Genomic DNA, 21,432 nt, shown 5'->3' with positions numbered 1-21,432 from the left:
TGTGAACCAAAATTGTCGAACAGCTCTCTCCAAGACATCAGAGAAGGGAGACGAAGCCCCATCGTCAGCACCGAAAGCTGAAATTCTAACTAAAGTACTCTGCTAATAAGATTCTTCAATCATACTGGAGTCGAGGCTGAACAGGTCCGTGGAGAAGCAATCTGGTCCCGGGCGAGACGCGCGCACCTAAGCCACACACTGCGCTCCGGCGCTGGGGTGGAGCGCGCGCGGCTCTGGCCGGGGAGCGTGCAGCCGCGCGTCCGGAAGGGGCGGGCCTGGGTCCTACGGTGCACCGGCGCCCGGCCCACTGCCCGCCCCGGAGCCGGGCACGCCTCCGGCAGCGGTAGAAAGCCGGAAATAGGCTGGGCAGCAGAGTCGGGCTGCTCTGCCCCAGGGAAAGCCCCTGGGCGTTGCGTCCGGTGCCCCCTTTCCAGTCGGGAGCGCCCCAAGACCTTCCCGGGCCATGGGGGCTCCATGCTTCCGGTTGCCATTGGTCCAGGGACCACCCCTGTGGATGTTGCTCCTTCTCTCAGGCGCGCTGGCCCGGGGACGCGCAGCTCTGAGGCTCCTGGACCACCCGCCACCTGTCTGCTCGCAGCCGGTGAGTCCCACAGACGTGCGTAGATGATGCGGACCTGTGCCCGCCAACGACCCGCGCGGGCAGGGACGCGGGAAACCTGCGCGGCAATGTCCAGGGTGGGGAGCGGGGATCGAGAGTTTGGACACGCGGGGGGGAGGGCCTTCTGAACCTTGTGGATCCCAGAGAAGAGGGAGTTGGAGGGAAAGGGATCGTACAGCCTGGAGCCGGATTGCTTGCTCAGCAGGTGGCCTGGTCTTTGGGGAATAGACCCAGGCACAGAGGTAGGGAACCGGGAGTAGCCGGGATGGTCTGGGCCACACACCTCTTGGTGCTGGGGCGCTCAGAAGTGCCTTCTTGGTCTATTGGCCTGAATTCTGGGTGGGGATTTGGGTGTGGCCGTGCGACGGGAGGCCTCATCCCTGCCCCAGTACCGCCTACTTCCTTACTGAAATCTAGACTGGGGGGTGGGGTGGGAGAGAGGGGATGGAGGTCCCTGAACAGTAAGAAAAGTAAGGCCTGATCTTCAGGGAACAGCCACGTGCGGAGGGCCAGGTCCCATGGGACAGTTGCTTCTCCGTGTACAGCCCTCCACGCTCAGGTCTGGAAACAGGCAAAGTGTGTTGTTGGCCTGTGGGTAGCTGACCCTGCTGGGTGTGCTGGCAGGGACATGCCCTCCTGTCACATGGTAACCTTACTCTGCCGCTACGAGGGTCTTTAAACAAAGCCCTGCGCTTTGCGGGCCTCTCTCCTCTGCCTTCACCGCTCCTGGCAGACTGGAAGGAGCAGGGCTCAAATCTGAGTCCAGCGGTGTTGCTCCTTGTCTAATTTCGTGAGATACTTAGTGAAAGAGGGCGGAGGTGTGAGCGACTGCTTCCTTTGCGTTTCTGGGTGGGGTTGGTTGTTGTGAACCATGCTGGGAACGGCAGGACAGAGGAAGGCCTCCAGCTAACTTGCTGGCTGGCTCCTTCCAGCAGACCCCGTCCGCTGCTTGTAAAATCTAGCTACTGGGCTGCGAATCGAAACTAAACAGGTGTCAGGGCATGACAGCTGGGCTGCAAGAGTGGGGGCTGGAGTTGCACCATGAAACAGGACACAGCTGGTTCGAGACCGGGCTCGTTGGCCACCTCTGCACTTTCCCCACCTCTCCCTCCTCTGTTTCCTTCCCTAACTCTCCATTCTCGACTTCCCCCGCTCTGCTGACTTCCCAGAGACCCTGCTCCTCTTTCCCTCCTTTGTCTGTCTGTCCTGTCACCTCTGGTCACACAGCCCAAGGAAAGCCGCAAAGAGGGTTTCAGCGGACCTGACTTCTTACTGACCCTACTGCTACAGCCTTGGGCAGTTGAGGCTGTGTGGGCCTGGGACCTTTTCCATGATGAAAGCACTTGGGGGAGCCACCCCAAAGCCCTCACAACTGTTCCAAAGGGGCAGGTGCTTTGAAAAGTTAGGGGCCTGTGTTGTAGTGTGTAGGTTAAGCCACTGCTTGCAACGCTGGCATCCCATGTGAATGCTGGTTCACAGGCACATGTTCTGCTTCTCACCCCGATCCCTGTTCATGGTCTGGGAGAGCAGCAGATAACACCCCTGACGCTCATGTGTAAAACCTGGCTGAAGCTGCTAACTTGCCCCTGGCCCAGCCTTGGTCATTGCAGCTTTCTGGGGAGTGAACCAGTGGATAGAGGATCTGTGTGTGCGTGTGTCTGCAGCGCAATACTGACTTCTAAGTGAAAAATGCGTAGATCTTTAAAGAGAAGAGGGGCCAGCATTATGGCACAGAAATTAAATTTCCACATGCGATGCCTGCATTCCATAGCAGACAGAGTACCTGGATCCCAGTGCTAGTCCCTGGCCTCTTTCCCTCTCTGAGCTGATGCCCACCCCAGGAGGGTGTGCTGATGGTTCAAGCCATTGGGTTCCTCCCACCCAACTGGGAGATCTGGGTTAGATTCCTGCCTCCCAGCTTTAATCTGGCGCAGCCCCAGCCATCAGAGCCTTTTTGGGAGTGAACTGGGGGCTATTTTTAAAATATTTTTAAAAGTAAGTGAACTCTGCCTCTCAACTAATTGAAAAGAAAAACAGAAGTTTATTTTGGCACAGAAAATTTTGAAACCCATTTCTGGCATTTTCTTAGTAAACCTTTTCTTTAAGGGAAAAAAAAAATGCTTGAAAGGCAATTACAAAGACAGAGAGGGAGGGCACGACACAGTAGCCTAGTGGCTTAAGTCCTCGCCTTGCATGTGCTGGGATCCCATATGGGCACCAGTCCATATCCCGGCTGTGCCATTTCCCTTCCAGCTTCCTGCTTGTGGCCTGAGAAAGCAGTCAAGGACAGCCCAGCGCCTTGGGACCTGCACCCGCCTGGGAGACCCAGAAGCTCCTGGCTTTGGATTGGCTCAGTTCTCTCTCTCTCCTTCTCTGTATAAATCTGACTTTCCAATAAAAAAAATAAATCTTTTTAAAAGAGAGAGAGGAAGAGACAAAGCGAGAGGTCTTCCATCCAAATGGCCACAACACTTGGAGTTGGGCCGCTCCAAAACCTAGAGCCAAGAACTTCAAGTCTCTCGCATGGATGCAGGGACCCAAAGACTTGAACCATCCTGCACTGCTTTGAGAGGAAGTGGAGCCTGCGCTTCTTGGCAGCTTTTCTCGGAATGTGTCACAGCGGTAGCCCTTGTGCACGTGTGCAGTGAGTTTTCAAAGACTCCACACGTGGAAGTGTCAGGAAGCCCGATGGAGTTTAGGCTTCGGTGAGTCCTGCAACAGAAAGGCAGCTTCCGGTGTACTCTCTGTTAAAGCCCAGTACTGTGTGCCCAAGGTGAGGCCTGGGGATCAAATGAGAGAAGAGAGGAATGAGTGGTCGTCTCTGCTGGAAAGCCTGGAACCTGCCCCTGCTGCCTGGAGCCAGCCCCATCAACCAGCCAGCTCTGATTTCCCCCAGAAAATCCACTTCCCTAGGTGTTCTTTGGTTGACCCTCCCGTGGCCTGGGCTTTCTCGCCAGTTTCCCATGATGGCCAATGCACAGCAAAGCCACCAAGGGAAGAGCCACAGGCTTGGAGTTGGTCATGTGAATGTTAACTTACAACTCCACAAACAGGATGTGTGTTTCGTTACACATTCTGTTTTTCCTGAGGCTTGTGGTTTCAGCTTGACAGGGTGGAAGAACCATTGGGTTTAACGGTTTTAGCTGCTGATTGCAGAGCTGTGTGTAGCCTTCCGTGTTCTCTGTACATTCTGATGCGGTATGGGAATTTGGGCAGACAGGGCTGCTTTTGCTGCCAACAACAGAACCAGTAAGGTTAGCAGACTCCTAGGGCTTGGTCTCCGGCCTGCGGGTAACATCCGCCAGCACCCTGCAGACAGGATGAGGCTCAGACTCAGAGAGCCCTGGGCTACCCAGGCCTGTCCCATCACCTGCTCTGCAGCCCCATGTCACTCAGCCACTGGTAGAAGCCTATGTACCTCTTTAGAAGAGCAGGGCAGTCCTCGCTCACTGCACGGGTCGCAGGGAGAGGGGTAGCCCATAGCTATGTGAAAGCTTCAAGCAGAGCACACTGTGGCCTCGCAAGAACATTTTCCTGAAATTTTGTCCAAGTCAGGCAGACACTCCCCAAGTGTGGGACAAGGACCAAATCCTAGCGCCAAAAACTCAACCCAGATCTTCATGTGGGGCCATGCCAGGTGCCTCTCAGGGTCCTGGAACCATCACAGGAAGGCTGATGTGGGATGCAGGTGTCTGAACCAGCACCTTAGCTGCTTGACACCTGCCCCACCACAGTTTTCCAGTCATTTTATTTGTAGGAGTAGCAAAAAATATATGTGTGATCTTCCTTTTAAAATAAAACCAAGATGTTTAAAATGAAAGACGGTAGATCCCCTTTCCATGCTTAAACCTACCATCCAAAGATGATCATTTATAATCCCTTTTATCATCTCTAACCTCCGTATTTCTGACTATATTTCTTATGCTAACTTTTTAAAGATTTGCATATTTTTATTGGAAAGGCAGATTGACAGAGAGAAGGAGAGACAGAGAGAACAATCTTGCGTCTGCTGGTTCACTCCCCAAATGGCCATAATGGCCAGAGCTGAGCTGGTCTGAAGCCTGGAGCTTGTTCCTGGTCTCCCACGCAGGTACAGGGTCCCAAGGCTTTGGGCCATCCTCAACTGCTTTCCCAGACCATAAGCTGGAAGGAAATTAGAGCAGCTGGGATATGAACCAGCCCTCATATGGGATCCTAGCACTTGCACGGTGGAGGATTAGCTAATTGCTGAAGGTTATGGATTCATTGCCTCTTCTGTAGTTAGTTCATGCTGATTACGGGCAGAAGACTTGCCTGTAGACTTGGGGTTCTCTATCTCGTCTAATGGACCCCTCTGACAAGCCGGAGAATTTCTAATTGGTGCCAGTGGCTGTGTCCCCTGCATCTCATTACTCTGTAATTGGCATCTTTGCAAAGGACTAAGCAGTGTGGGTAGTCTGATCATACATCTGGCACACCTAGACCAGGCCACACACCATGGGTTCTGGTCCCTAAAACCAGAGATCCTGATGTGTCTGAAACCAGCATGAGATGCATCCCAACACCAAGATCCATTGGTGGGCGTCTCCCACAGGGAATGCAGCAGTCTGTCCCACGGACCTCTCATACACTGGCTGTTTAGGCCCCCCGCCTACCCAGCCTCCAGCTCCAGTTCTCATGCCCTCTGGCAGGTGCCTGGTCCAGAGACACCCATGGCTACAGCTCTGCTCACATCCAAAACCCTCAAGGATCCCCCACCCTATACTTCCCCTGAGATCTCCTCTGAGTTAGAAAGTTTATGAGGCCAGTAGGAAGGCTTTACTGGCTAATCCTCCACCTCCAAGCACTGTCATTCCGTGTGGATACCAGTTCATATTCGCAGCTGCTCCTCTTCCCATCCACCTCCCTACCTGTAGCCTAGAAAAACAGCGGAGGATGGCCCAGAGTCTGGGGACCCTGTAACCATGTGGGAGACCCAGGGGAAGCTCCTGGGTCCTGGGTTCGGATTGGGTCAGCTCCAGCTGTTGCAGCCATCTGGAGAGTGAGCCAGAAGATTGAAGATCTTCCCCTTCTGTCTATAAATCTGCCCAAAAAGGAAGGGAGGAAGGTGGGAGGGGGGGCGGAAAAGGAAGGAAAAAAGAAAGCTTATGCATGTTGCCAAAGGAGACACTATATGGTAATATTGGCCCTTCAGTTTGCTCATCCATATAAAGGAGCTAAGCACAATACTTTCACATATACATGCCATGCGAATTAGTAAAATAATGTATTTGGAGTGGGACACGTTGTGGTGCAGCAAGTGAAGCCAGTGCTTACTGCTCTGCTTCTGATCCAGCTGCCTGCTAAAATGCACCTGGGAGCGCAGAGGAAGATGATCCACGTACTTACACACCTGTCACCCATGTGGGAGACCCAGATGGAGTTCTTGACTCCTGGCTTTGGCCTGGCCTGACCCAACTGTTGCAGCCACCTGGGAAGCAAAGCAGCAAATGGAAGCTATTTCTCTCTGTGTTGCTCTGCCTGTCAAATCAACAAATATGTCTTTGGATACAGACTTCAAAATGTTTGTAGCATATGAGTAAAGTTCCTTCTCGACTGTAATTACTGCCTTCACTTTCTTCACAGGAGCTGAACTGCACAGTGAAGAACAGTAAGTCAACCTCCCGCATTGCCCTCCTTGTGACTGTGTGGTACAGTGACTGGCCTGAGTTCTGGCCCAACCCTGGACCAGCTGTGTGTCCTGCAGGAGATGCTCTAGAGCGCTTGGGATATGTGCACCTGCCTTTCCTGCTTGGAAGCCTCATTAGCCAAAAGTCAGGAATTGAGGACTGAATGGCAGGTCTGATTGTAAAAGAACTCCGTGGAGGTGCTGCCCTCGTTCAGCCGTAAGCCAGTTTCACTCAAGCACAGCTTGCCCCTGGAAGGCAGCAGACACCTGCCCTGTGAGTGCAGTTCAGTTGTAATTCAGGAAAAGACATATATTTCAAGTGCCTGTGACTGTCAGGACCCCTGCAATACCCTCCTGGGCCACATGCTTGTTCTCACGCCCAAGCTTTTTCTTGGCTCGTAGAATGCCCTTTACACATCAGAGCTTAGCAGTGGCCCCCGACAAACAAGCAGTAGGAAGGCAGGAGTAAGGTGGTGGTGCTCCCTGGACCTGCAGCCGGGCCACTTGAAGGCCTTCAGTACAGCTCTGAATCCTGCCTCTCCCTGCCAGGTACCTGCCTAGATGACAGCTGGATCCACCCTCGGAACTTGACCCCCTCATCCCCCAAAGATGTCCGGATCCAGCTGCACTTGGCCTACACCCAGTCTGGAGAGCTCGTCCCTGTGGTGCATGTGGAATGGCTGTTACAGACAGATGGTAAGTCACATACAGGCCAGCAAACCCCTGCAGATTCCCAGCCCATGTGCTGACATGGGGATCTAAATGCAATGCAAGAAGGACCCATCGTGGCATGCAGTTAGTACTGTTCTAGCATCTTAGAGGTTAATCCTCAGTCATATGTTTTCTGTACAGGATCTTTCATAAAGGTCTTCCTCTAATCTAATTATGTTTATTACCAGGAGGCAAATGCTTAATGTTAGAATTACATTGCCAAATGTTCATTATTTACCAGTGTGCTTTTCCCCCTAATTTAGGGGCCAGCACTTTTTAAAACATACCCCAGAGCTCTTCAGAGACAGTCTGTGGTACAGGACTGAGAAGAGGGGGCTGTGAGAGCCAGCCGCAATCTGTGAATAGGGTGTGGACAGTCTTCTCTGTAAGCCCCAGCCTGAATGCTCCCTGCCGGCTGCCATTTACAGGCATGATGAGGGTGGCTAGCTTGGGTACTCATGCCATGTTGCCTGCCAGTACCCTGGTCTCAGAATCTGCACAGCCTCATGGCTGGGATGCCCACATTCAAGTTCCAGCCCTGCTTCTGGTTCCAGCTTCCAGCTGATGCAGACCCTGGAAAGCAGCAGTGAGAGCTCAAGCATGTGGGTCTCTGTCAGCCATGGGCCAAAAGCCTGGCTATCACGGGTGAGAGCTTCCTCTTTCTGCCTCTCAAATAAAGCAACAGAAGCATGCTGTATAGTCCAGCAAATGTGGGTTGAGTATTTTGTTTCTGAAATGTGCAAAGCCTTTGCAAGCCCACATGCATCATTGTCCTTGTCCAGTGAACAGTAACTGTCTGTATGCAGGACCTAACCAAGGCCCTTGGGGTGAGCGGAGAAAGGAAGAGGAAGTAGAGCATTGGGTAAGACTGAGAGTGAGCGAGCACAGCAGATGGAGCAGTGGCACAGCCTGTGGTTCTGGGGGCTCAGCTGCCTGTCTCCCCACTCTGACTTTCAGCCAGCATCTTATACCTTGAGGGTGCGGAGGTTTCCATCCTGCAGCTGAACACTAATGAGCGACTGTGTGTCAAGTTCGAGTTTCTCTCCAAACTGAAGCATCACCACCGGCGGGTAAGAAAGGAGCTCCCGCCATCCGCCACAGCCCCCATTTACAGTGAGAGAAACATGAGGGCTCCAGGCTGGCGGCACGGATCCCTGTGGAGTTGCAAAACCTCGCTGACCTCCCCGCTGCCCACTGCACCTCACTTCTCATGCACGTGACCTCCACAGCCCTGCCGTGAACTAGTTCTGTTTATACCTGGAATTAATCTGGTGACTGCCAGCAGGAGGAAAACCCTTGGCCCAGGGCACAGAGCTGCCATGGAAGACACATAAGCCTTGAGTCCTACAGTGGTTTCCATGGCTAAACAGGAGATTTCTGCTTCCTGGTTACTTTGTTTAAAGCTGTGGATCTCTTAAGTGTGTGTACTGGGCTAGCAAGCATCAGCAGCCCTGCAGGTTTGGTATATGAAAATACTTTCAAAAGTTTCAAGGAAAATAAAGTGAACAGTTCAGGGACAGGTGTCTGCTGCCATAGCAGGGTGGTGGCAGTTTGAATCCTGGCTCCTCGGACTCTGATCCAGCTCTGATGACTCATGGGTCCCAAGCCTCTGCCGCACAGGAGACCTGGGTAGACTCCTAGCTTCGAACCGAGGGAAGATCTCGCTCTGTCTGTCTTTTTCTCCCTCCCTCCATCCCTCCTTCTCTTCCTTTCCTCTTGCCTTTCTTTTCATCCCTCCCTCCCTGCCCCCTCCCTCTTTTCCTTCCTTCTCTCTTTCACTTGCTGTCTTCCTTTCTGTCATCCTGCCTTTCGAGTAGATGAAATTAAATAAACATTCAAAGGCACATAGCGGTAGGTGTTTGGTGTTCCCATCGAGGTGCTGCTTGGCACGCCTCCATCCCGTATCAGCGTCCCTGCATTCGAATCCCACCTAGGCTTTTTGGTGCCAGCTTCCTGCTGATGCACATTCTGTCAGGCAGCAGGTAATGGCTTTTATGTCCTCAGGTCCTGCACCCATGTGTGAGGGACCCAGTTCCAAGCTTCATCCTGAGCTGGCCCAGGCTACTGTGTGCATTTGTGGAATGAACCAGAACGTGCAAAGATGCCTCTCTCTCCCTCTCTCTCTCCCTCCCTCTCTTTCCTCCTCACCTCCTGTGTGTCACCCTTCCTCTGTGCATTTCAAATAAACATCTAAAAACAAATAATTTTATTTTGATGCAAAAAATATTTGAAATCCACACATAAGAGGAGTCTTGTAAATTTTCATGGAAAAATGTATATTTTAGGGGAAAAATTATGCTTGGATTTTAGGATTTTTTTTCACCGAGATAAACTTTAATTCTATTTTTCCATGGGCATTTTGAAGTAGGCTTCTATTTTGTATTGTTAGACCTCACTCCAGGCATCCTGAACCACAAAGCAGCACCCTGGGGGTTGCGCCAGCTGTCTTATACCTTTGAAATAAATCAAAAATCAAATCGTTTTTTTCTACAGCTCAGGTAGGTGGGTAGATGTACAGACAGATGCTGAAGCCCCAGGTTTTGACTTCTGCCGTGGTGGTGGTTTCGTGACTGTTGGCTCTCTTGGGGGAGCAGGCAGGTGTGCATTGAGGCCGGGTGCGTGAGTGAGGTGGACGTGTAACCTGTGCAGTTCTCCTTCTCTTCACTTCAGTGGCGTTTTAGCTTCAGTAGCTTCGTGGTAGAACCTGGCCAGGAGTATGAGGTGACTGTTCACCACCTGCCCAAGCCCATCCCTGATGGAGACCCAAACCACCAGTCCAGAAACATCCTCGTGCCTGGTAAGAACACCCCGTGGAGCCCTTCACCCCTGGGATCTGTGGGAGGAAGCCGTTCCCTCCACCCCTGGGATCTGTGGGGGCCGTTCCCTTCACCCCTGGGATCTGTGGGGGCCGTTCCCTTCACCCCTGGGGTCTGTGGGGGCCGTTCCCTTCACCCCTGGGATCTGTGAGAGGAAGCCAACAGCTGGGTGAGCTGAATGTCAGCTTCCAGTAGCCCCAAGGGGTGCCACTCATGGGTGCTGGGTGTTACCCGGTATGTCACTGCAAGCTCCACTTCCCAAGGGCAGGGCCCCTTCTCTGGTGCCACAGCTGTAGATATTGGCCTGCCATCCTAAACGTTCTTTGGGAATCAAGCCCTTGGCTCTGGAGAGAAGCCCACATGCTTCCTGCACAGAAACAGGGTACTCTCAAGAGACCGGGCCCTGGCCTCAGCCTCCACTGTTGTTGACTGTCCCATCCGTATGTCCAACACCCCTCCTGGCATGACACTTCTCCCTACCCTCTCCGTACTGCCTTCTTCATGTGCGTGCCTCTTCTCTGCCCTCCCCATGTCTCAGGTGCTCAGTGTCAGCTCCTGCTGGGACCTCCTGCTGGGATGTCTAGGTCTTCCCTCCACTTGTGGACTCTTCAGAATCTGTCCCATGTAGTAGCTGGTCAGGAAGTGCTTGTTGAGAATGGTGATGAGGCAGGCCAGTAGTGCAGCAGTGCTCATATCCCATGTCAGGGTCCCTAGGTGCGGCCCCTGGCTCCACACTGCATTCCAGCTTCCTGCTAATATGGATCTAAGAGGCAGCAGGTGAGGGCTCAATTAGATGGGTCCCTTCACCCATATAGGAGGCCTCCGTTGAAATCCTGGCTCCTGACATTGACCTGATCAGCCCTGGCTGTGGCAGGCATTTGGAGAATAAACCAGAGGGTGGAGGATTAATGCACGACTCTCTGCCTTCCAAATTTAAAAAATAATAATAAAAAAATAATAAAAGGAAGGTATCAGGAAGCGGTTATCCTCTAGGCGTCATCATGGATGAACATCAACAACCCAGTCACAGCTTCCCAGCCCAGTTAGTCACAGAGCACTGATGACCACATGACAAGGACGACCTGGCAGGGCACCGAAATACCCCTGCCTGGCAGAGGCCACGGCCATCCTGGAGAGACAGCTCTGAGGGTACAGAGAGAAGGCGTGGGCCAAGACACCTTGATTCCCCAAAGGAAGCGGAGGAAGGGTTCCTACAGAAGAAGGCATGGGACAGCCCAGGGAAGCTCTTCCTCCGGCCGTAGGGTCCACTGGCAAGTGCCAGAGCCCGCCGGGAAGGGGCCAACTGGGACTGCTGCCCCGTGTGTCAGGCACGGGCTTAGGATGTCCCGTCTTTCTGCCCTTGTAGATTGTGAAGACTCCAAGATGAAGATGACAACATCGTGTGTGAACTCAGGTAGCTGTGGCAGAGCCGCGAAGCCCTTGGCCTAGGTGCAAGCGCAGGCTGCATGCGTGTGCGTGTACCTTTCACCCTCCTGACCAGCCGTGTGTCCTTGGCAGGCAGCCTGTGGGACCCCAGGATCACGGTAGAGACACTGGAGCCCCAGCAGCTGCGCGTGAGCTTCACCCTGTGGAACGAGTCTGCCCAGTACCTGGTGCTGCTCAGCAGCTTTCCACAGGCCGAGAACCGCAGCTGCTACGAGCTTGTAGAGCAGATACCTGCGGTAAGCCGCCCTTGCTAACCTCTCCATTGTTGCTTGGAGCCCAGACCTCTGCTTGGTCAGCAGCAGTTACAGACTGCTTGGCCCTTTCTCTCCTGGCAAGATAAACAGAGCCAGTGCCAACATTCACGATGGGGTGCACACATCCTGTGCCAGTACCAACATTCACAATGGGACACACACATCTTGTGCTGGTGCCAACATTCACGATGGGACACACACATCCTGTGCTGGTGCCAACATTCACGATGGGGCGCACACATCCTGTGCTGGTGCCAACATTCACGATGGGACGCACACATCCTGTGCTGGTGCCAACATTCACAATGGGGCACACACATCCTGTGCCGGTGCCAACATTCACAATGGGGCGCACACATCCTGTACTGGGGTGCCTGGGTTTGGGTGCCATCTCTTCTGTCCAGTCCAGTTTCCCTGGGAGGCAGCCTGGGATAACTCAGGCCTGTGTGGGAGATCTAGCCTGCTACCATTTGCAGAGTGACCTGGCAGATGGAAGATCTTGGTCTCTCTGTCCCTCTGCCTCTCAAACAAAGCATTATTTGGGAAGTTAATAGAAAATGACCATCAGAAAAAAAAAAATGTATGTTTTTTTTGTTTTGTTTTTTAATGATTTATTTATTTATTGGAAAGTCAGATATACAGAGAGGAGGAGAGACAGAGAAGAAGATCTTCCATCCAGGGCCCGGCGCGGTGGCGCAAGTGGTTAAAGGTCCTCGCCTTGCACGCCCGGGATCCCATATGGGCGCCGGTTCTACTCCCGGCAGCCCCGCTTCCCTTCCAGCTCCCTGCCTGTGGCCTGGGAAAGCAGTCGAGGACGGCCCAAAGCTTTGGGAACCTGCACCCGCGTGGGAGACCCGGAAGAGGCTCCTGGCTTCGGATCGGCATAGTATCGGCCCGTTGCGCTCACTTGGGGAGTGAATCATCGGACGGAAGATCTTCCTCTCTGTCTCTCCTCTCAGTATATCTGCCTTTCCAATGAAAAAATAATAAAAATAAATCTTTAAAAAAAAAAAGATCTTCCATCCAATGATTCACTCCCCAAGTGAGCGCAATGGCCGATGCTGTGCCGATCCAGAGCCAGGATCCAGGAGCCTCTTCTGGGTCTCCCACACAGGTGCAGGGTCCTAAGGCCTTGGGCCATCCTCCACTGCTTTCCCAGGCCACAAGCAGGGAGCTGGATGGGAAGTGGAGCTGCCGGGATTAGAACCGGTACCCATATGGTATCCCGGTGCGTTCAAGGCAAGGACTTTAGCTGCTAGGCCACCATGCCGGGCCCAAAAATGTATGGGTTTTAAAATTGTTCTGCACCAAAACAAGCTGCTATCTCACTCCATCTCTCTGCAAGATGCTCCTGTGGGTGGCCATTGTTACCATCCCCATGGGCTTGCAGCTGACTCTGCATTTGGTAAATAGCAGCTGACTCTGCCCTACCTGGCTCACCAGGCTTCTCTCTCCTCATTCTATTGGTGTTTTGCTGTGTTTGTTACACTTTATCACAGAACAGATTAGAGGACCAAAGAAATGTAGGGATTTACACATGGAGAAAATAAGATGGAGCCAGGTGCATGGCCTGCGACAAGGTGATTCTACGTGGATTTATCCCCTCAGGCCCCTACAGCCAGAAAGGATTGCCAGTCACTAAAAGTGCTTCCAAGTTCATGACAAACCCAGTGTCCTGGGCCTTGCCTGGGGTGCCCCAGACCAACAGCTAAGGGACCCATCTTCGTGGCATCCCAGTCTCACTGCTACAGTGAGTTCTTAGGCAGCTCCTGTTACCTGGCTCTTTCTGTCCCCTCTCTACAGCCCAGACAGGAGGATTTCCACCAACGATGCAACGTCACACTCGCTCTACACGGCTACCAGTGGTGCTGCCGCCATCGAGTGCAGGTGGGTGACTGTATGCACATAGATGTGGGAGAGCCTGCGCCTTCCTGCTCAATGTAAGATGAGGAGGAAGGGGCTTGAGCACAGACACTCAACACTGCTACTGTCCAGGGTCCCTGGGGTCCACCGCCCAACTAAACACCATCTACCTGTTCCCACCCTCCCCTGGGCGGGGGGTCCTTGTCCCCTCCTGCTGACAGGTGCCTCAGCCTAAAGCCACGTGGAGAGTCTGGAATGTCTGACCCTGCTCTGCCAGCGCACAGCCCCGCCATCCCTCATGGCCCCCCTTCCCTGCTCTCATCCTCCAGATCCAACCCTTTTTCAGCAGCTGCCTGAATGACTGCATGAGACATACTGTAACCCTGTATTGCCCGGAAATTCCTGATGCTCCAGGTAGGAGGGCTGGCGGGGCTGGTGGGTGAGAGTCCGCAGCCAGAGCTGGCTCCTCCTCTGGGTCTGGGAGTGAGGGGCAAGGAGACTAAGTAAATTTGAAGCATTTCACACCTGACATGCTAGTCGAGCATTCCCGTGACAGCCTCCTGGACTGTGCTCCTGTCTGCTTTCCGGGTAGCCGTGCAGCCAGGAGGCAAAGTACTGAGCCTTTCACAGCCTTACCTTCCTTGACTAAAAAGTGAGGTTTTACTATTTTATAGTTTCAGGCAATTTTTTTTTCTTTTGAATTTGATCCATGGAGCGGGATCAGAAATGAGCAGCCAGGACTCTAACCAGCGCTCATCTGGGATGAGCGTTTCAATGTGCTGCACCCAATGCTGGCCCCACCACCATTTGCTTTGAATCCTCACCCCAGGTTCATAGATGAGGACACTGAAATACAGAGGCATTAATTAACCAGGGTGTGGCCAAGTCCCAAGCCCCTGAGCCTGAGAGATCCTGCAGCCTCCCCCTGTCCTGCCACCAAGAAGCCCTTGCTCCGTGGCTAACTCACAGCCACAGCCACACTAGTTGGAAACAACACATGTAGCCCTAGCCTGGGAGAGAAGCCTAGCTGTCCTCAGAAGAGGAGCCATCGCTGTTCCCACATGGGATGGTACTGGAGGGAGGGCCTGGTCATCAGTGGCCCTCGGAGGCTTCGGTGATGGCGGCGAGGACCGCTTCTCCCAGGGAAATGCTTTCCCACTTCCGCTTTGTTCTTATTGCAGACTCGATTGCAGGTGAGCTCAGCTCTTCCCACCATGCCACAGAAGCCCCCCGGGGACTTTGTGAGAAGACCCTGTCTACGTCATGTGGAACCAAGCAGACCAGCTCTGCACCAGAGGCCCGGGGGCAGGGGTGGTGAGGTCACCCAAGATGTCAGAGAAACGTCTCGTGGAGGGATCCGAGCGAGCAGGACCCCAAGGTGAGGATGAAGGGCTTGGGGACCCCTGCATGCGGCTCACACTCTTCTCCTCCCACAGACCTCGTGCCCTTGTGGGTATACGTGTTCATCACGGGCGTGTCCATCCTGCTGGTGGCCTCTGTCATCCTGTTGGTGGTCTGCATGACCTGGAGAATCTCTGGTAAGGGGTCTGTGCCCGGGCTTCTCCCTCTGTTCCCCCGCCCCTGCCTTCTGGCTCTGTTCTACCTTCCATAGCCTGTCTGTGACACTGTGCCCAGAGGGTGCCCTTCAGCTCCTTGGTGTAGATTTTCAGTTATAAATATCGCCTCTTTCATGCTACATCTCCAGCTCGGGAACCCAAGAGCTTGGTATCAGCCCAAACAGGGCTCAGGTACCCCCTCTACCACCTCTCACCTGGCCCGAGGAGTACAAAGAAGGGTATACTTGTGCTGGGTACAAGGAAGAAGCAAAGTAATGCCCAGGGATTCTTAGCGTGGAACTTGAGTGCTGCTGTTTGCTCAGCATTTGCTAGCGGCCATCACCTGCATTGCTATTACAAATCATTGTGTTCTAACAGATACATGGGAAGGAGCTAAAGTGGGGTTTTCCTGCATCACAGGAGTGATCAGCTGGGCAGCTGGAATAGTCTGAAGCAAGCCAAGCCTGCAGCCCACAGACCGGTGTGTCAGATCAGGGACCATAGCAGGGTTCTGCACGGGTGCAATAGCAAAGCCTCGTGCCTGGGCCAGATAGTAGGTGATACTTCACTAACTCTGCCATTACAGGCGAGTTACTTCTCTGTAAAATGGAGCAATGCCCAGGCTAAAGGAAGAAATCTACAAGATAGTACACGAGACAGCCAAGGAGTATGCATGCTGCTGGCTACGTCAGCAGCTCCCCCTGTGCTCATGGGGTTCAGGGACTTAGCCCCTACTTGCCCCCTTGTGGCCCCAGACTGTGTACAGAGCCAAGGGGAGGCTGTTGCTGCGTGGACCCAGGCTCACCACGAGGAGGTATTGCACTGGTCGTTACTGTAGGTAACTAGTCAGGAGCCGGTGTTGATATGCCGTGAGGTTCTGAGTGTGGGGGACTGTTTGCTTCCTTCCTGGTCTTGTGTAAGGGGGTTTCGAGGAGTTTGCGCAGAACAGAACCAAGCAACAGGCTTATTTGGGTGCAAAGAATTTGGGAAGATCTTGCATAGAAGTGAGTCTGCAGAAAGTTCATCAAATCTTTGCATTCTGAAAAGACTCTGGGTTTCAAATATTTCTGCACCAAAATATATTTATCTTCTGTTGAGTTTTTTAAAGGAGGATTTTACAGAGAGGAGAAAAGACAAAAAGAAAGCTCCTCCATCTGTTGTTTCATTCCCTGGGTGGCCCCAGAGGTTGGAGCTGTATGTTCCGCGTATAAAGCCGTTGTCCAGACTTTGACTTTTGAATACCCGACACCTCTGACCCTTTCCCAAATAGCCTCACCCCACAGAGGGAGCCTCACTGGTTAGGTCACTGTCCTTTTCTTGAATTTGTCTATGTATTTATTAATTTTAAAGGGAGAGGGACAGACAGAAACAACAGAATCGTCTATTCCTAGTTCACTCCTTAAATGGTCACACCAGCTAAATTTGGACCAAGCTAAAGCCAGATGCCAGAAACCTCCCCTGGGTCTCCCACGTGAGTGGCAGGGGCCCTAGCCCATTGGGCCCTCTTCTGCTGCTTTCTCAAGCACATTAGCAGGAAGCTGAATGGAAAGCAGAGCAGTTGGGTCTCTAACCCTCTTTCCGATACATGTTACCAACCAGTGTCACCAGCAGTGGCTAAACCTGATGTTCCATGACACCAGCCCCATATCATTATCTTCTGACAGTTCTGGGGAAAGGGCCGAAGAGTGAGGGTGGAAATTGGGCTTCTAAACTCCTTACTTGCTCACGCATCCAGTTTGTTCATCCCAGCTGTCAGGGAAAAGTTCCCTCCCACACCACAATTGCACCACCGTCTCTGATGGGAACAGTTACTTAAGTATGTTGGTTTCCCTTGCAAACCTCAAAAATACCAGGAGGAAATGTTGTAAGTGGGCCTGCTGAGGAAGTGTCTTAAGATGCAAGCATTCGACATAGCAGTTAAGGCCCTGCTGGGGACACTGCATGTCTGTATTGGAATGCTTAGGTTTGAGTCCAAGCTGTGCTTCCAGCTCCCTGCTTCTGTACACCCTGGAAGATAGCAAGCAATAACTCAAGTATTTAGGTCCCCACCTCCCAGTTAGGTGGAGTTCCAGGCTCCTGCCTTTGCCTTGCACAGTCTTGGTTAATGGAGCATTTGGAGAGTAAACCAGTTTGTAGGAGATCTCTGTTTCTTTCTGTCTCTCAGGTAAAAATTAAATAAAAAGTTAAATAAATAAATATGTATATATATATATATATGTGTATGTGTACACACACACACACACACACACACACACGCACACACCCTCCTACAAGGACAGTGTTGGGGAAGAAAAGGCTTTCCCTCCAATAGAATCTATTCCTGGTGGCCAAACTGCTGCAGAGCAGGGGACCAGGGTGGAGACCCCCAGCACCATTCTGGGGGTTCCAACAATTATAAAGTAAGTGACAATGATATGCCAGGCCTGGCACGTATGTGAAGTCAGGTATGCACTCCAAAGCCCTGACCCAGCAGACAAAAGCTTCAGAGGAGAGAGTAATGATCCCGGGTCACACAGCCCTCATTGCAGTCCCAGGATCCATGCCTTTGCAACTGTCAGGCCCAGCCTGCTGGCCAAGGCCTGGAGGCCTCTAGTCACCACCAGCTGAAGCTGTCCCCCTTGCCCTTTATCAGGCATAGGGCATACCCATGTCGGACGCCCTGAGAACTGTCCCTGCTTCTCTTTCCTCCTAGGATCTCATCATGACAAACACGGTGATGGCACCAGGCTCGCTGGTCAGTATTCCTGGGGGTTGGCTGGCATGTGTGTGTGTTAAAGACACGGTGGAGGGTTTCTGGGTTGGGGGTGATCACCTTCTGTGGGTTGATTTCCAGTCCCCTTCAAGCAGAGCCCACTTTCTTCAGCCCACACAGGGCCTTCAGGGAACCCCAAGTAGCAAGTGCTGAGCTACTGTGTTTTTGCTCATCCAACCCAGAGTTTCTGGGTTGGTCTCTGTGTCTGGTTTTTTGGGTTGTTTTGTTTTGTTTTTTGTTTTTGTTTTGTTTTGTTTTTCAGTTAAAGTGAATGAAGCCCTGGCTAAAGGCCAGGTAGGAATGAGAGATTTTTTTTTTGTCCCACAAGGCACAGACTATGACATTTTGGTTTCATGTTGCAAGACAGAGGAGCAGCAATGCCCGGGCTCTCTGCCGCAGGCCTTGGTTGCATCTCCCAGACTGGGGATGGATAGGACCCAGGCTCTAACCAGGGGGATTACCAACCTCCATCTGGCCTCCCTTGCATCCCACAGACACCGCACCCGGGGCCAACCTGAGCCCCCCAGCCCTGAAGCCAAGAAAGGTCTGGATCGTCTACTCGGCTGACCACCCCCTGTACGTAGATGTGGTCCTCAAGTTCGCCCAGTTCCTGATCACAGCCTGTGGTACCGAGGTGGCCTTGGACCTGTTACAAGAGCAGGCCATCTCGGAGGTGGGTGTGGTGACCTGGGTGGGTCGGCAGAAGCAAGCGATGGTGGAGAGCAACTCCAAGATCCTGGTCCTGTGTTCCCGGGGCACACGGGCCAAGTGGCAGGCCATCCTGGGCTGCAAGGAGCCTGCCGTCCAGCTGCGGTGTGACCACTGGAAGCCGGCAGGGGATCTGTTCACGGCGGCCATGAACGTGATCCTGCCGGACTTCAAGAAGCCAGCCTGCTTCGGTACCTATGTCGTCTGCTACTTCAGTGGCATCAGCAACGAGAATGATATTCCAGACCTCTTCAACATCACGCCCCGGTACCCACTCATGGACAAGCTGGAAGAGGTTTACTTCCGCATCCAGGACTTGGAGATGTTTGAGCCCGGCCGTATGCACCGTGTCGGGGAGCTCACAGAGGAGAACTACTTCCAGAGCCCCAGTGGCCGGCAGCTTAAGGAGGCTGTGTGGAGATTCCAGGAGTGGCAGGCCCGGTGCCCTGATTGGTTTGAGCGTGAGAACCTTTGCTTGGCAGACGAGCAGGACCTCCCATCCCTGGATGAAGAGGTCTTCGGGGAGCTGTCACTGCCTCCCGGGGCAGGGATTGTCAAGCAGCAGCCCCTGCTGCAGGGGTCTGCCTCCCAGGATTGTCTGGCACTGGAGCCGCTGGTCAGTGATGGGGACTCAAGACCCTCCAAGCTGGAGCCTGAGCCGCAGCCCTACGGGGAGGTGGCAGCCCAACCCCTGCGTACCTTGCTGCTCCCGGGGCAGGAAGGCTGTGTGACACACGTACTGGAGCCCAGGCCCCTGGATGATGACAGGAGCCGTGCAGCCAGCCAGCTACCTGTGGAGGAGGAGGAAGCCTGCCCCCTGCTGGGGAGCCTTGGCCCTCGGCGAAACAGCATCCTCTTCCTGCCCGGGGAGTCAGGAGACTCACCTCTGGGCAGCCCGTCGTGGACTTCTCCAGAGCTCCTACCTGGGGCTGTGAGGGAGCAGCTGGAAGGCCTAATGGTCACGCTCTTGGAGCAAAGCCTGAGCTGCCCAACCCAGGAGGGGTGGAACGGGCCCGCCGTGGCCCTCAAGGACCTGTCTCTGCCCCACGAGGAGGATCAGCAGCGCCAATCGGTGCAGTCTGACCAGGGCTACATCTCCAGGAGCTCCCCGCAGCCCCCCGACGGGCCTGCTGATGACAGCAGGGAGGACGGAGAGGAGCAAGAGCAGCGCCCCGGTGGTGGACACCTCTCTCCTGAGGACCTCCAGAGCCTGCGAAGCCTCCAGCGCCAGCTCCTCTTCCACGAGCTGCAGAAGAACCCTGGCTGGGAGGGCATGGGGTCCGACAGGGCAGCTACCACCGAGGGGCTAGCCCCTTCCTAGAGGCCTCTCTCTCACAGGCGTGGGAGGATGTGTGTGCCTGTGTGTGTGTGTGTGAGAAAGACTGAGTGTGTAGTGCTTGCCTTCACAGTGTACACATCCTGATTGCGTGTAACCATCTTCCACCCAGGGCCATGACCCATCTCCGGGAGCTGGCGGCTGCCTAGCCATTCATTCAGTGTAGGTTCTGTATCTACTGTGTGCCAGGCACATAGGGTACTAGCAAGCAGCTGGTTTCCTGAGTCAGCTCCAAGAAGAGAACGGCATATGAGTGTGGGGAAGGAATGTAATCCAGAATGACAAAAGGAGTCCCTGAAGGAGACGTGGGTCGGGAGAGCCTGGTGGGCAACTCTGGGGACCCCTCTCACTGGATGGGCTGTGCCCAAGCTGTGCAAGCCAGAGGCCAGACATGCCAGGAAGTTGGCTCAAATGGGGCATTTAACAGGAGACAGCATGGAAATGTGTGCTGAAGGAGAGAGGGCAAGGTCAGGGCATGGTTAAGATCACTTGGGGGGGCGGGGCAGGGGTAGGGGACAACACTGGTATAGCAGATAAAGCTGCCACCACCCCACATGGGCTCTAGTTCATGTGCTGGCTGTACCGCTTCCGATTTGTCTCCCGACTCTCAACCTAAGAAAAGCAGTGAAGGATAGCCCAATTGCTTGGGTCCCTGCCACCCACATGAGAGCTGCACGAGTGCCCAGAGCAATGGCTCAGTGGCTAAATCCTCACCTTGCATGTGCCAGGATCATTTGTGGGCATCAGTTCATGTCCCGGCTGCTCCACTCCCCATTCAGCCCCATGCTTGTGGCTTGGGAAAAAACAGAATGACCCAAAGCCTTGGGACTCTGTATCAATGTGGGAGACCAGGAAGAAGCTCCTGGCTCCAGATCAGCTCAGCTGTGGCCATTGCAGCCACTTGAGGAGTGAGCCAGCAGATGGAAGATCTTTGTCTCTCCTCTGTGCAAATGTGCCTTTCCAATAAAAAGAGAGACTTCAGTGGAGCTCTGGGCTTCCACTTGACGCAGACCTGACCATTATGGACATCTGGGGAGTGAAGCAGCAGGTGGAAGATTCTCTGTCTCCTCCTCTCTTTAGCTGTCGACTTTCAAACATCCCGTACCGAGGTGCCTGGATCCCAGTCAGTCTGTACTTCCCGTTCCAGCTTGTATCAAATGAGCACTCCCGGAGGTATCAGGTTCAAGTACTTGGGTCCTGCCACATATGGCGAGCCCAGATGGAGTTTGAGTTCTTGGCTTGACCTTCCCAAGCCCTGGCTGTTAGGAAGTGAACCAGTTCTTGGAAGATTTCTCTGTTACTGTGATCGTTGCCTTTCAAATAAATAAATTTGAAAACATTTTACGTGTGCTGGGAAATCTGACAGAGTTCAAACGAGAGTTGGGAATCCTGAGCCTGCATTTTGGCCATCAGTCAGAGGGAGTAAAGATTATACAGCAGTGACCTGGCTGGACCCTGGAGGCCCCCCAGTGGGCTGAGAGCAGGACAGTGAGGGTCCATCAGTCTCCTAGGGGGCAGGGCAAGTATGCCACTTACTCTTCAAAGTGAAGTTCAGTGCTGGCTCTGCACCTGGGAAAGCAGCAGAGGATGGCCCAAGTGGCTGGGCCCCTGCACCCACATAGAGGCCTGGCAGAAGCCTCTGACTCCTGTTTTAGTCTGGCTCTTATAGCCATTTAGGAAGTAAACCGGTAGGGGAAGGCATCTCTCTGTCATATAACTCTTTC

At 53.4% G+C, this 21,432-nt stretch overlaps 1 protein-coding gene across 2 annotated transcripts; it reads left to right on the top strand.

The window, feature by feature from the left end:
- The first annotated feature begins 356 nt into the window (after positions 1–356).
- Positions 357–20,370, top strand: IL17RA (interleukin 17 receptor A). Of its 2 annotated transcripts, XM_040974563.1 has the most exons (13): positions 358–601; positions 6,224–6,248; positions 6,816–6,962; positions 7,935–8,047; positions 9,648–9,774; positions 11,160–11,207; positions 11,312–11,475; positions 13,297–13,380; positions 13,686–13,770; positions 14,538–14,549; positions 14,793–14,894; positions 17,605–17,646; positions 18,159–20,370. In XM_040974563.1, the coding sequence occupies exons 1-13, from the start codon at positions 464–466 to the stop codon at positions 19,691–19,693; spliced, it is 2,622 nt and encodes an 873-aa protein (XP_040830497.1). In that variant the 5' UTR covers positions 358–463; the 3' UTR covers positions 19,694–20,370. The 2 variants fall into 2 exon arrangements, with proteins under 2 accessions (XP_040830498.1, XP_040830497.1); XM_040974564.1 differs by lacking the exon at positions 14,538–14,549 and having other exon boundaries at positions 357–601; positions 13,686–13,782.
- Positions 20,371–21,432: the final 1,062 nt, after the last annotated feature.

The sequence above is a fragment of the Ochotona curzoniae genome, unplaced genomic scaffold, assembly GCF_017591425.1.
Source record: "Ochotona curzoniae isolate NIBS_2020 unplaced genomic scaffold, NIBS_Ocur_1.0 contig_2457, whole genome shotgun sequence".
Taxonomy (NCBI): Eukaryota; Metazoa; Chordata; class Mammalia; order Lagomorpha; family Ochotonidae; genus Ochotona; species Ochotona curzoniae.
The sequence above is the reverse complement of the archived record's forward strand: the minus strand, read 5'-3'. Positions and strand labels throughout refer to the sequence as shown.